Raw genomic sequence first — 14857 nt, forward strand, 5'->3', positions numbered from 1 at the left:
ACTGTAAACAAGCTGACGTAAGCCATGGCTGCTACATTGGTAGCGTGACTTATTCGTAATGGAGTGTTTCTTCACTAAATGTTATTACTTTCAAGTTTTATTTTGGGGAATGTATAATCAATTAAAAATCAAAAAGAGGTGACAAACTTACCTGTCGAGCAGAAATGGTGCTAATTGCTTGTTGCTCCTGAATCCTCTCACCTGCCTGAAGTCCAATCGCCCTCCTTCTGTTTGCTAGCCTTAGCAAGCCTAGTTGTTGCCAAATGAGGTGGATAAACCACCATAGTTCCAGCAAAGCTCCTGAAGCCCAACGTAACAGGTCAGCGTGAGACTGTGTGGGGGTGTGCCCGCTATGAGTGTGCTTGCTAATTGCGTGGCACCTTGTGAGTGACACGTTCGGTCTCTCTTTGGCTGTTTTTACCTTTGGTGTGGTGGTTAAGGTCCAAGATGGATGATGTTTTTGTTTTTTTCCCACAGATAATTTGTCATGTTACTGTCAGGTTATGCTGACAGTTTTGACAAATATGAAAAGTTTTTTTGTTGTTGTTTTGTTTTTGAAAATTATGAACTCCCTTTAATTTTTTTACTGTTTTAGATCAATTTTGGGTGGCAGAAATACAAAATTCGTATTAGTGGTGAATGTTCGAAAATATTTGCTCCTTGGAAGAATCTGGATACGTTCGGACACCGGATAGTGTAACAATTCCTATTTGTTTCAATTTTACATTCATTTTAGAGGGCAGACAATTGCAACTTTTTTTTTTTTTTTTTAAAAACAATTCTTGCAAAACGGTAGGTGGAATTTCAAGCTCAACCACTTCACATTGAAATCCAAAAGCCAACTGTCATATAACGGTAGCGTAAGCTTAAATCTTTTCTTTTTAGGAAAGTGCAAAAATAAGTTTGTCCTCCTTTGTAGGAAATTGCGACTTGTAACAGTTTTCATATTCAATTACGTAAGCCACCTGTCATGACATTAAAAACAACTGAAATTGAAGTTTTGTGGTTCAAATTTTTCACACGATTCACTTTGTCTTTGTAGGTGTCACTGTCACAATATTTACCGTGATAATTACAATCATCCACACCAAACCAAACACTGCAGGACTGTTTTCCTTGACACTGCAGCAAACCAGTCTGGCTTGAATTGCCCTATTCTTCTATTGTTTACTCGGGAGTTGTGAAGACAATTTAGCCTCCAGCTATTTAAAAGCAACATCATCTCATTGATTCATTAAATCAACAAATGGACACATTGCTTTCACCTTGTGGGCTTTATGCTAGCCACTTGTGTCCACCTCACTTCCTTTTTATCAATTTGCTTTTAATACATTTTCCAAATGTAATGAAACTTCCAAAGGTTGGGGTTTTTGTCAGATTTTATTATTTACAACTTCAGCTCTTTAGCTATAACAATGATATCCTGTCTACATCAAATTGTACCTTTTGGCTCTATTGTGGCCACATAGAGCCAGTTGAAACCATGAAAACATTTTTTTTTTAATTCCTTATTTACTTGATTGAATCATACAATTGAATTAAAAAGTTTCATTCTAGACTTGAACATTTTAGTTTTTTTTTGTTTGTTTTTTTGTTATCAGGTTTTAAGCATAAGCAAGACTTAGCCAGCCAACTGTACCAATACAGTATTTACAGTATGTTGTTTTAACATCATACTTAGTGGTATGAAAAAGCGTTTGCCCCCTTCCTGATTTCTTTTTTGGGATGTTTGTCATACTTAAATGTTTCCCATCTCCAACAAATTAAAATATTAGTCAAAGACGAAAAAATCCAAACCAACATGGCCCTGTGTGAAAAAGTGATTGCGCCCTAAACCTAATAACTGGTTGGCCCACCCTGAGCAGCAACAACTGTAATCAAGCTTTTGCCATAACTTGCAATGAGTCTCTTACAAAGCTGTGGGGGAATTTTGGCCCACTCAATCTTTGCAGAATTGTTGGAATTCAGCCACATCGGAGGGTTTTCAAGCCTTTTGAAAGTCATGCAGCAGCATCTCAATAGGATTCAGGTCACTCCAAAGTCTTCATTTACTTTTTATGCAACCATTCAGAGGTGGACTTGATTGTGTGTTTTGGATCATTGTCCTGCTGCGGAACCCAAGTTCGTTTCAGTTTGAGGTCACGAACTCATGGCCGGACATTGTCCTTCAGGATTTTGTGGTACACAGCGGACTTCATGGTTCCATTTATCACAGCAAGTCTTCCAGGTCCGGAAGTAGCAAAACACACCCACACCATCACACTACCACCACCATATTTGACTGTTGCTATGATGTTCTTTTTCTGAAATGTGCTGTTACATTTGCGCCAGATGTAATAGAACACACAGCTTCCAAAAAGTTCAACCTTTGGCTTGTCACACCACAGAGTATTTTCCCAAAAGCCTTGGGGATCATCCAAAAATTGAGATGAGCATTCATGTTCATTTTGCTCAGCAGTGGTTTTTGTCTTGCAACTCTCCCTTGCCGGCCATTTTGCCCAGTCTCTTTCTTATGGTGGAGTCATGAACACTGACCTTATCCGAATCAAGTGAGGCCTGGAGTTTTTGGGATGTTGTAGTGGGGTCTTTTGTGACTGCATGGAGGAGTCGTCGCTGCGCGCTTGGGTTATTTTTAACCACTCCCCAACCATGCGTAGTTTTAAAGAATAAAAGATCATGACACATCTTCAAAATTGGACTCGGCTGAAAGTGTAGTGAAATTGAACAAGGCCTGAGGGTTCAATTTAAACATTCATTTCACTCCCGTGAAGTGATGATGGAGGATGTGGTGAGCAAAACGCAAACCGCGTTCTATAGTATCGATTCCGCGACAACAACAGGGGTGTGACTTCTGGACTGCATTTGTATACCACACGACGACAGCAAAAGACAGTGTTTGCTGGCCCCGCGTGTTTACTGTCTGCAGTGTGAAAAGATAGAACTGGTCCATCTGGCTGCCTGCGTTAAAACACTTGCAAATTAGCAGGTGTTTGATCATGGCGATGGCCACCTTTGCATTTTTCATTCCTGCTCACAAGAGAAAACAACTTATCTATTAAAGAATTTGAAAAGTGAATTAATGTGAACTAGGCATCCGTATTCAAGAGCTCTGCTGTTTAAGCGTTGTATTTTTTCTATTTTTTTTTGTCATTTGGTGTTTGTTGTCCCTTGTGTGGACTCGTGGTGGACTGTTTTCAGAAGCAGCGAGACATTAATTGAAGGAGAATGTCAGTGCGTGACTGTTGCATCATGCACGCAACAGGCTTACAGCAGCACCGTTCCTGATGATGGGAATTGTCATATACAATTGGACATATGGCAAGTGGTAAAAAAGGAGATTGGAGACATTCTTTCTGGATGTGTGTTATTTGACAACGATCGCTACAGTCACTCGTTTACTTTGAACTTTGCTGTGGCGAACGGGAGTGGGGTCATGCACGCAGTGATCGCAGCAGCTATCGCCTGGTGAAGGGAGACTCCAGACATCTTCTTTCAGCTATAATCACTTCATACAATAAAGAGCATGTATGAATGTTCAGAAAATCAATCTGACACTCTCACTGCGCTCTGAGAGTGCAGTGTTCAGAGAGGATTTCAGAGGGATAGTCTAAAGTGAACGGGCTTCATGCTGGCGTGGCGGCTTTAGAGCGCCTCGTTGTCACGGTGTGGAAAAGCTGCTCAAGGACTCAGTGGCCAGCCACCGGAGGCTTTGAGTGGATATATTTTTGCGTCTCAAACATGTAAGAAATGGGAAGTGAAGAAAGTAGCATCCATTTTTTTCCAGGTTGTAGTGCTTGTAGCAACGTGACAAGTGGCCACCAAATTTTCTAAAAACCTGGAATGAGCACTTCAAATACCTGTAAAATCCTCCATAACAAATAAAATCAGGAAAAAACCAATTGTTTTACTGCCCATACTGCTCTTTTCATGACTAATGTTCCCTTTGCAGTATTTAAGTCAAGTTTTTCGGGCATGTGACGCTGTTTGAAACGCCATGGTAATTTTGACGTGTTGACTTGGAGAACCTCTCGGAATTTTGGCCCCCATGAGCTCATTGGTGGAATTTATTTATTTATTTTTTGACTGAAATTTTGCCCAATCAGAGAGCAGGGTTGAGGAGATATGCAGTTCATGGTTTACCCTTATTTGAAGAGAACATGATTTTTCACCATTTTTATGTCTCAATTTTTTTTTAATCATTTAAATTTGGCAGCGTTGTTAACATTCTCCTCTGGTATGTCTAGATGACATTTATTTTCGCTTTAGAGGGACTTTAATCTCGCTCTTTGTTGATCAAGGGATATAAATCAAATGTTCATCGCTGGTAGCTCCCATCTCGCTTCCTTCCCCCCCCCCCCCCCCCCCCCCCCCCCCCCCACCTTTCCCATTCATGAATGGGGTCTCATGCTGATGTTGATAAACGTCTACATTGAGCATTCATAAGCCAGTCACACAGCTGACGCTTGTCTCATCTCATGTGACCGTCACGTCCTGGCTCCGAGAAGACCAAGGTGTTTTGTTTATTCAGCACAACAAGTTGTGTGTTTATTAATTTATTTCCAACCCCCAACTCTTGAGAGAGGGTCTCGTTGTCACTTCCTGTGTTCGGGCGTATGCCAGGTGTGGGAACCGCTGGCATGTTGGAGATGTTCTTGCAACTGTTGCTGATGTGTGTGTGTGTGTGTGTGTGCACATTGCTTATTCTTGCATCAGCTGGAGTGTTAACTGAGTTACACAAGTGTTCCTCGCCTCACCCTCTCGTTTCCTGGATTGCTCAAATGGCCCCCCCCCCCCCCCCCCCCGCCTTAGAAAAACTATTTGCATTAGAAAATGTAAGGGAACGATGCCTAGGAGGGAGTAGATCGGTGAGACAGGACAGGAAAAACAATTCTGACCTTAAGGAAGTGGAGGTTAATCTACAGGAAGTAGACACAAACCATTAGCACGCCGCTGTTTTGACTCTGCGTTAACATGCTTGCATTCTTTCCCCTGGTCATAAGGATGATGTACGCTCATGCATTTAACGATTGAATTCATACACTCAGCAAGTGGAATGTGACTTGTTGTTAGTCAACATTAGTGGTAAGTATGCCTGTGTAAGATCACAATGTACAGATATTGAATAATCTAGATGGATTTATAGAGTTTGGGGGAGGGGGCGACGACAGTTCTCAGATACTTTAAAAGTAAAAAAAGAAATTCTTAAAATTTCCTGAATCAAGACCTTCACTATCCTTAAAAGGGACACTTGTACTCTGAAAGGGTCTTAAAATGCCACAGACACAATTTTCAACAAATATTCTTTGGAAAACATGTTAAATAATTGGACATTATTTACTGTTTCATAATTGTTTTATAGATCAAGAATATTAGTACAAAAATTGCGAACTGTCCTTTTATGTTGGGCATCAAGTTGACACACATTGTTTTTTTAAAAAAATGTAATTGGTACGGTAAACACCAATGTAACACATTTTTTGATGGTTAAACACACAGCTGGCCCCTAGTGACACATGGACATTTTTTGATGTACTAGTAAACAAAAGATTGGTATAAGCCAAAATTGCCCAATCCTAATATATTTTATTTATTAAAATGTGTTGTTTTTATTTGGCTTCCTTAAACCTGAGGATTCTGTCCATAAGAACAGGAAAAGTTTGACTTTAGTTGTTGTAAGTGGTGATAAAAATCCATAAAACACTTACTATCAAAGAATCCTATGAGTTTGACGATACAGTATTAGACTACGGAGATTTGGATCCTTTTCATTGAACACCCAAACGGAAATGAGCAGCAAAAGAGCATTTACCTGACAGCTGGAGAGCAATTTTACTTTCCCTGAACTCCGCAAAGTTCCCAATATATATGTTTGCCCTTGTGCTGAACCTGCTGCTGTGGCGACGAGGGGGAAATAAAAAAAGGGGGGGGGAAAAAAAGGAACTGGGTTCACTGAAAATGTCAACGCCGCCTGGAGAATTTGAGTTGATTCGTGTGGGTAACTTTTCTCTCCTGAAAGGAACTTCAGTAATGTACAGTGACAGGTGCTGGTAGTGTGTCGCTAACGTCAGATGTGCAAAATATGTTCACAGTTCAGGAGATGACTAGGCTGCTGGCAGTTTTGGATGTAAAGAAGACATGTTACTCTTTTTTTTTTTCACAATAGGAACTGTTTCACAATATGAAACAGTTCCTATGTAACTCAATCTACTTGCTTTTGTCAAAATACCCCAAGGATAATTAATTATAGCATGCTATTTCTAAATGAGGCAGGTTTGAGCGGGTGGTCCTGTCTCATGCAAATGAACCCACCATAACCCCACACCATATATTGCTAGGCCAGTGCAAGTACAGATTTCATTACCATGATAACTCGGGGCAGAGTTAGTGGGCCGAGCCCCCAATGTAACAAAAAGTGATTGCGGACTACAAAAGCATGTGCTAGCCCTACAAAGACAACATTTAACATTTTTCCTCGTTGAGGCAACACTTCATCACCAAGCCACCAGATTACACTTAGTGTAGTGGATCTATGCATTTGGTGCATAAAGCGGACACATTGACGAGAAAAAATAGCGACCCCATCCCCCAAACCCCACTGCATTGGCAACTTCACAGAGCAGTCAAGTATTTGCCACTTAGCAGAAACTAATCTGTGCATCCAACAAAACTCAATCCAGCTCAGTTTACCTGTTAGTGTTTTGCGCAGTGTTGTCCGGTTGAGGCTTGAGTGGCTCTGGATCTTGTCAATGTCAAACTCATCGTGGGGGCAGTTACTCTATAAATCAGTTTGTGACATCACAGTAACCGCCCCCACAATGAGTCAAAATTCATAATAACTTGCTCAGAGACATATCTTTCAAATTTTCATTTGCAGTCAATCTATCCCCTTCACACATAAGTTTTTTTTTTTTTTTTTTTAAATTCACAGGATTCCTCAAGACAACGTAAGGAGAGGAAGAAGACTGTGTCATTCAGCAGCATGCCCACCGAGAAGAAGATGAGCAGCGCCAGCGACTGCATCACCGCCATGGTGGATGGCTCAGAGTTGAAAAAGGTGCGTTCCAACTCGCGCATCTACCACCGTTATTTCCTGCTGGATGCTGACATGCAGTCCCTGCGGTGGGAGCCCTCCAAGAAGGAGTCTGATAAGGCCAAGATCGACATCAAGTCCATCAAGGAGGTTCGCACGGGGAAGAACACGGATACTTTTAGAACCAACGGAACCTACGACCAGATCTCAGAGGACTGTGCGTTCTCCATCATATTTGGGGAGAACTATGAGTCCTTGGACTTGGTGGCCAACACTGCAGATGTAGCCAACACCTGGATTACGGGCCTAAGGTACCTGATCTCCGACGGGAAACATACGCTGAACATGATAGAGAGCAGTCAGAATAACATGCGATCGTCCTGGCTCGGTGAACTTTTTAGCGAAGCGGATGGTAACAACAGTCAACAGATAACAATATGCGCTGCTGTGCAGCTGGTCAAAAAGTTGAACCCAGGACTTAAAAATGTGAAAATCGAGCTGAAGTTCAAGGAGCTTCACAAAGTAAAAGACAAGGTCGGCTCTCAGGTGACGAGAGACGAATTCATAGAGGTCTTTCATGACCTCTGCACAAGGCCAGAAATCTATTTTCTCTTCGTACAGTTCTCCAGCAACAAGGAGTTTCTGGACACGAAGGACTTAATGATATTCCTGGAGGCCGAGCAGGGCATGGCACAAGTCAGTGAGGACACCAGCGTCGAGGTCATCCAGAAATACGAGCCGTCCAAGGAGGGTCGGCTCAGAGGCTGGCTCTCTCTGGACGGATTCACCAACTATCTTCTGTCTCCAGAGTGCCACATATTTGACCCCGAGCACAAAACCGTGTGCCAAGACATGAACCAGCCGTTGTCACACTACTACATCAATGCGTCTCACAACACGTACCTTATAGAAGATCAGTTCAGGGGTCCTTCTGACGTGACTGGGTACATCCGTGCCCTGAAGATGGGCTGTCGCAGTGTCGAGCTGGACGTTTGGGACGGACCTGATAATGAACCTGTGATTTACACCGGTCACACCATGACCTCGCAGATTGTCTTTCGCAGCGCCATTGACGTGGTCAACAAGTATGCCTTTGTCGCGTCTGAGTTCCCACTCATCTTGTGTTTGGAGAACCACTGCTCGTTGAAGCAACAGAAGGTCATGTTTCAGCACCTCAAGAAGATCCTGGGAGATAAACTCAGCCTGGATCCCCCTAAATCTGATGACTGCTACCTCCCATCCCCCTCAGATCTGAAGGGAAAGATCCTGCTGAAGGGTAAGAAACTCGGCACCAACTGCACTGCCTCTGAGGGGGAGGTGACAGATGAGGATGAGGGGGCGGAGATGTCGCAGAGAATGAGCATCGACTCGCCCGAACAACAGACGGTCGCGCCCAAGAAGTTCCAGCTGTCGAAGGACCTTTCTGATCTGGTCACGTTGTGCAAGTCCGTGGAGTTCAAGGATTTCCCAACATCATTCCAGGGCCAGAAGCATTGGGAGCTCTGCTCGTTCAACGAGGTGTTCGCCGGCCGCTGCGCAAGCGACTTTCCTGGAGAGTTTGTTAACTACAACAAGAAGTTCCTGGCACGGGTCTACCCCAGTCCCATGCGCATCGACTCCAGCAACATGAACCCGCAGGACTTCTGGAAGTGCGGTTGCCAGATCGTGGCGATGAACTACCAAACTCCCGGTCTTATGATGGACTTGAACATCGGGTGGTTCCGGCAGAATGGGAACTGCGGTTACGTCCTGCGGCCGGCAATTATGCGTGAGCAGGTGTCGTATTTCAGTGCCAACACAAAAGATTCAGTGCCTGGTGTCTCTCCACAACTCTTGCACATTAAGATCATCAGTGGACAGAACTTCCCCAAGCCCAAAGGCTCAGGTGCCAAAGGGGACGTGGTCGATCCTTACGTGTACGTGGAAATTCACGGCATTCCTGCCGACTGTGCCGAGCAAAGGACTAAGACGGTCAATCAGAACGGGGACAATCCGCTGTTTGACGAGAGCTTTGAGTTCCAAATCAACCTGCCCGAGCTCGCCATGGTGCGCTTTGTGGTGCTGGACGATGACTACATCGGGGACGAGTTCATCGGCCAGTACACCATTCCCTTCGAGTGCCTGCAGCCGGGTTTTCGCCACATTCCGCTGCAGTCACTCACTGGCGAGGTCCTGCCGCACACCCTGCTCTTCGTCCATGTGGCCATCACCAACCGGAGGGGCGGTGGCAAGCCCCACAAGAGAGGCCTGTCTGTGCGCAAGGGCAAAAGGAGCAGGGAGTATGCCAGCATGAGGGTGCTGCTCATCAAGGCCCTGGACGACGTCTTTAAGACGGCTACGCTGCCGCTGAGGGAGGCCACGGACCTCAGAGAAAACATGCAGGTCAGACACTTTTTGAACCACTTTGTCACTTCAGTCTGTTCATTCAGCTCCTCAAAATCAGGTTGATAAATTGTTTCGATCACCAGTTGTTCAGTTTTGTTCCTAACTGGCCAAAACGACCGTGTTTCCAACAAATTTGTAAAAGGGTCGCTTGCACATGGGCCAAGGATAAAATATTAAAAGAGACATAATTCTTTTTTGTTTTGTTTTTTCCATAATTTAAAACCGTCCCCAGATGTCTTAATAACTTGTCTGTGACATGCTTTAATCAAAATGCCTTAAGAGCACATAACACACACACTAACCAAGCTTTCGTTACCATGGTGACTGGGGCAGACTGACGACATTGGAACCAGGTGAGCGGCAGAGCCGAATATGTGTGTGTGTGTGTGTGTGTGTGTGTGTGGGTGGGGGGGGGCAATCAATTCTGCACAATTGACAGGATTCTTAAGGATCACTGATTCAGTTATTATGCCCTTCCTGAGTTGGTCCATATACCCAATTTCCATAGCAAATTATTGCCACCTACAGGTCTGTAGTGGTTCAGAGGTGTACAATTGTAAAAGGTCATTTAAGTGCAACCAAATTGCAACTTCTTCCAGACTGTCTGCCTGGCCTGAAGACCAGACATTACAAAACATGACACCGAAGTAGTCATTTCCTGATTTGTCGTCCCCCTTTGCAGAATGCCATCGTGCCCTTTAAAGAGCTGTGTGGCCTTTCGGCCGTGGCCAACCTCAAGCAGTGCATCCTGGCCCTCTCCCCTCGACTTAGCGCACCGGACAGCGGCCCGCTCCTGCTCTTCAACCTTGCTGACCACTATCCCATCATGGAGCCCCAAGGTCTGCTTCCCGAGGTCCTCAAAAAGGTGGTCACCACCTACGACTTGGTGAGTAGCACGAAAAGTCAAGTTTCTTAAGCAGTGCACTGATAATGAGTACTTTGAGTGGGAACCATATCGGTGTGTCGGTGGGGTTTGAAAAATGTATTTAAAGGTAAAAAGATAAAACAATTTCAAAGATTTAAGGCCATTAAATGGTAGTCAGTTGAATTTTATGAGATATTAAATGTATTGTACTGGCTGAGATGCAGATTTTCACTTGGGCTTTATTGTTTTACCGATAGTGTCACTATAGCATGATTTATCAGTACCTTGAGATTAGAAGGAAAACATTGTTCGACATTAAACTCAAGAATGGAAAACTTAATAAAATTGGCGCCTTCAAAACAAAAATGGCAGACTACCTGTGCGTTTAATCCGAAATGCCGGCTTCCTCCCACATTGCCAAAACATGCATGTTAGCTTCATTGAAAACTCAAAATCGTCCATAGGTGTGAATGTAAATGCTTGTTTGTCTTTATGCGCCCTGCGATTGACTGGAGAGTGGTGACCAGTCTAGAGTCTACCCTGCTTCTCTCGGCAAAAGTCAGCTGGGATAGACTCTCGCTCATCCATGACCTTAATGAGTATAAGCGCTATGGAAAATGGATGGATGGGTGCATTTGTCCGTGTACGTAAATATCCCGCATGTGTAGCCGTCCACCACCACGGAAAAATAATCACCGTCCGCTCAGTTCCGATCAATACCGTGACTTTTCCGCTCTTAATGGGGACAGCGGCCTTGGCGAGCTAATAGCGCCGCAGCTAATGTTAAGTAATAAAATCAATACCGGCGCATTACGCAACACAACAGGCATTCCCCATCTTCCCTTGTCTTCTTTTTTTTTTTATTTTTTATTTTTTATACGCATGACTGATTCCCTTCCACAGAGCCTCCTGGCACATTAGACGAGCGGATGTTGTAGTCAGTCTTTGCCGCTTTGAATAATTTAGCAGCTAATCAAATGCGCAACGCCACGGCTGTTTAACGTTTTATTCGGCATGGAGGTGCACTATTATGTAATGTGCGCTTGTGTTTGTTAAGGTGACCCTTGTGGAGGTAATTGTTTGTGATGGAAAGAGGACAATTGAGTTTAGGGAGGGTAGAGAAGGGAGAGTGGGTGACTGGTATTAGTGGCGCACAGTCAATCCAATCAAAAGCAGAGGCCCTAATAGGTGCTACCGACCTAATAAAAACAAGGAGCACTATAAATAAAGTGGAGATCATTCGCAACACTGGGCTGTTTGTGAGCCACCGGGGGGGGGGACTAACGGTTGTGGTTCTTAATTGGCGAGAGGAGAATCCGGGGCTTCCCCGTGTGTCTTTTATAAAAAGAAACCTTCATGAGGACAAAAAGTGCAAACGGGGGGGTACGAATGAGTCTAGAACTCACGTGTACTGTACATATGATGGATTGTGTGCTGAAAACGAAACCAGAACCTCTAAAGTCAGTTATAATCTGTTCCACCTTCTGTTTGTTGCAATAAGAAATAATGTATATTAGTAATATAATAATCTGATCTTGGGGCACATTTTAATGAAAATTTTCACTGACCTGTGAGTGTAAAAATAAGTTAACCACTGTTAATACAAAGTGAAACTGTAAAAAAACAAAACCAAAGCATTAGTATGTATATCAATAATCCAATCCACTTTATTTATATAGCACAATTAAAAAAAAAAACCACAAGGTTCCCAAAGTGCTGTACAACACAATACAAGCAGCAAAAGTACAAAACAAGGATAAAAAAACAATACAATAAAATAAAATGAGATTAAAAACTACGTAAAATGAAATAAGTAAAATCAAAATAAAACAAAATACAGTGCACGGTCCACACAACACATACATTACATCAGACATGCTAACTGGTGTTAAAAGCCAAAGTAAAAAGAGTTAAAAAAAAAAAAAAAGTAAAAAGATGGGTTTTATGGAAGGATTTAAAATCAGACAGTGGTGAGGCTTGTCTGATGTGGAGTGGCAAACCATTCCACAGTTTAAAAAAAGGAAAGAAGTAAAAAGGTATTTTCACTACAATGAGTCAAATAAATTTGACATCAGGATATAAGGTTTATTTTCTTATACAGTAAATTTGACATCTGACTATTGTTACTTTGTGTTAATAAATCAAGTGTAGACAACCTTGGGATATGAACCTAATGTATGTTTATTAGCATTTCCACTGTAAATTAGAGGATTATTTTCACTACAGCTAAGATATTGTTGCCTTGGGTTAATAAACTAAGTAAGTGCAGGCAACCTTGCAAAATTTGTTTTAAAGACAACCTTGGGAAATTATCTTATTATTACTATTAATGTTATGTTTTGAGCAGATAATTGACAAATGGAAGGTTTATTTTCTTATACAGTAAATTTGACATCTGACTATTGTTACTTTGTGTGAATAAACCATGTGTCAACAGCATTGGTCAATGAATGTTGTTTTAAACCGATAACTGAAATTTCAGTTTTAATATTAAGTGTAACTGCCATACAAGAATAAAAGCAACCAAAAGCTAACCATAAAAACAATAAAACATTAAAAAATATTAAATGACAAATGTATCACACGGATGTTTAACTGTCCTACAAGTGCTAAAAGAAGTAGTAATCACTGTTAATATTAAAAACAAAACATCTAGCTTAACTTTCATAGCCTATATGGTAGGGCTGCATGCACCATTATAGCAAAAATAATAATTGCGATTATTTTGATCAATACTGTAATCACGATTATTAGTCACAATTATTCATCTTTATTATGAATGCGCTACTTTTCAACAATGTACCAGTTTTTGGTGCAAAATGAATCTTTAAATAATAAATGATAGATAATAATACAAAAATTGATGTACCCCCAGAAAAAAATCGACTTTACCATGGGCTAACTGAATAAATATGCTATTACAAAGTGCTATCATGAATTGCAACTTAAGGGAGGCAAATACAGTTAATGCATAAAACGCAATAACATTCGGCTATAAGCACCAACTTTTCATTTGAAAATCCTCGTCGTCAACATAGTGAATTGTCAAGGATGAGTAAGTCTCCGTTGTTCTGCTTCATTGGTCAGTCGTGCACGGTCACAAACTGCAAAGTACTCAACACAAGTCAGCAGCTACAACAATTGTTAGTCTCTTACCGTCACACGCCACCTCAAAAATAAAAGCTTCAAATATTACGACATTGGACATCAATGCCACTTGAAACTTTTATTTTGAAGTTGGCCCACGGAGAGCGGTGAAGCCTTAACCATACGTTCGCCCCCTGCTGGCTGGCTGACTAGATTGCGGGCACTGCTGAAAATGAAGCACTTTTCATATGCAGCAGTGCCCGCATTTTAAATGGAAAAAAAAAAAAGGCCGACAATCGGTCTCATTTACCCGTGGCAGCCAAAATCGCGATCACTATTAAAATTCGTTTAATTGTGCAGCCCAACTGTATGGTGATGTCGTACTGCTCTTTTGTTTAAGCCAAAGAAAAAGCGTGTGATGAGGTGAGAACGAGCCGTGCACTTTGTCGCATTGGAGGATGAAGCAGCCTCTGAAAAGAAATAACACGGCCATTTGATTTCACCCTAGTGGAGCTAATGACAGTGTGCGCCATAGCGATGAGTGCATCGACTGCAGTTGTGGCGTCGCTGTGAATACACCATCGCGGTTTCACTGTGCTGCAACAAAATTATAATCATCACTGTGCTGTGTTCACATGCTCTAAAGGAGCTGGAGAAAAGCCATCATCTGAATTTAGCAACTACTAACATTACGAAACCATTTGCAGACAACCTTGGGAAATTTATGTTTTAAGCAGATTGTTGACAAATTAAAGGATTCTTTTCACTGCAGTGAATCGAGTAGAGGACACCACGGTGGCTGACTGGTTAGCACAGTTAGCTCAGAGTTCTGAGGAGCCGGGTTCACACCTGGTCTCGCCTGTGTGGAGTTTGCATGTTCTCCACATGCTTATATGGGTTTTCTGTGGGTGCTCCGGTTTCCTCCCACATTCCCAAAACATGCATTCTAGGTTAATTGACGCTAAATTGCCCATAGGTGTGAATGGTTGTTTATGTGCCCTGCGATTGGCTGGCGACCAGTTCAGGGTGTACCCCGCTTCTCGCCCAGAGTCGGCTGGGATAGGCTCCAGCACGCCTGCGACCCAAGTGAGGGTAAGCGGTAAGGAAAATGGATGGATGAATATAGTAAACTAAATTCTACAACAGCCTTGTGTTATTTTTTTGCCATAATAAAGTGTCGACAACCCTTGAAAATGGGCATTGTTTTAAGATGATCGATGGTATCTGCATGTACAGGATATTAATACTTTGTGTTCATAAACCAAGTATGGACAACCTTAGAAAATTAATATTGCTTTGAACGGATAATTGACACGTTTAAAGGTTTATTTTTACCGAGTCTAGTCAAGCAAATTCTACATCAGACTTGTTACTTTGAGTTAATCAACCAAGTGCAGACAACTTCAGAAAGAAACTCAGGTTTTAAGCAGACTTTTGACGAATGATTAGGCAGCCGTGGCCCAATGGTTAAGATCATCGGCTGCCACCGT

General features: G+C 42.4%; 1 protein-coding gene across 3 annotated transcripts in view; it reads left to right on the top strand.

Moving 5' to 3' along the window:
* The window catches only part of LOC133479530 (inactive phospholipase C-like protein 2), a 36090-nt gene that overhangs the window by 6023 nt on the left and 15210 nt on the right, over positions 1-14857 (top strand). For 2 of the 3 annotated variants that reach the window (XM_061776648.1, XM_061776651.1), the window contains 2 exons: positions 6929-9412; positions 10098-10301. In XM_061776648.1, coding sequence (XP_061632632.1) covers positions 6929-9412; positions 10098-10301 — 2688 coding nt within the window. The remainder of the gene's footprint in view (positions 1-6928; positions 9413-10097; positions 10302-14857) is intronic. The other variant, XM_061776650.1, reaches the window with a different exon arrangement.

Source organism: Phyllopteryx taeniolatus, chromosome 6 (genome assembly GCF_024500385.1).
Source record: "Phyllopteryx taeniolatus isolate TA_2022b chromosome 6, UOR_Ptae_1.2, whole genome shotgun sequence".
Taxonomy (NCBI): domain Eukaryota; kingdom Metazoa; phylum Chordata; class Actinopteri; order Syngnathiformes; family Syngnathidae; genus Phyllopteryx; species Phyllopteryx taeniolatus.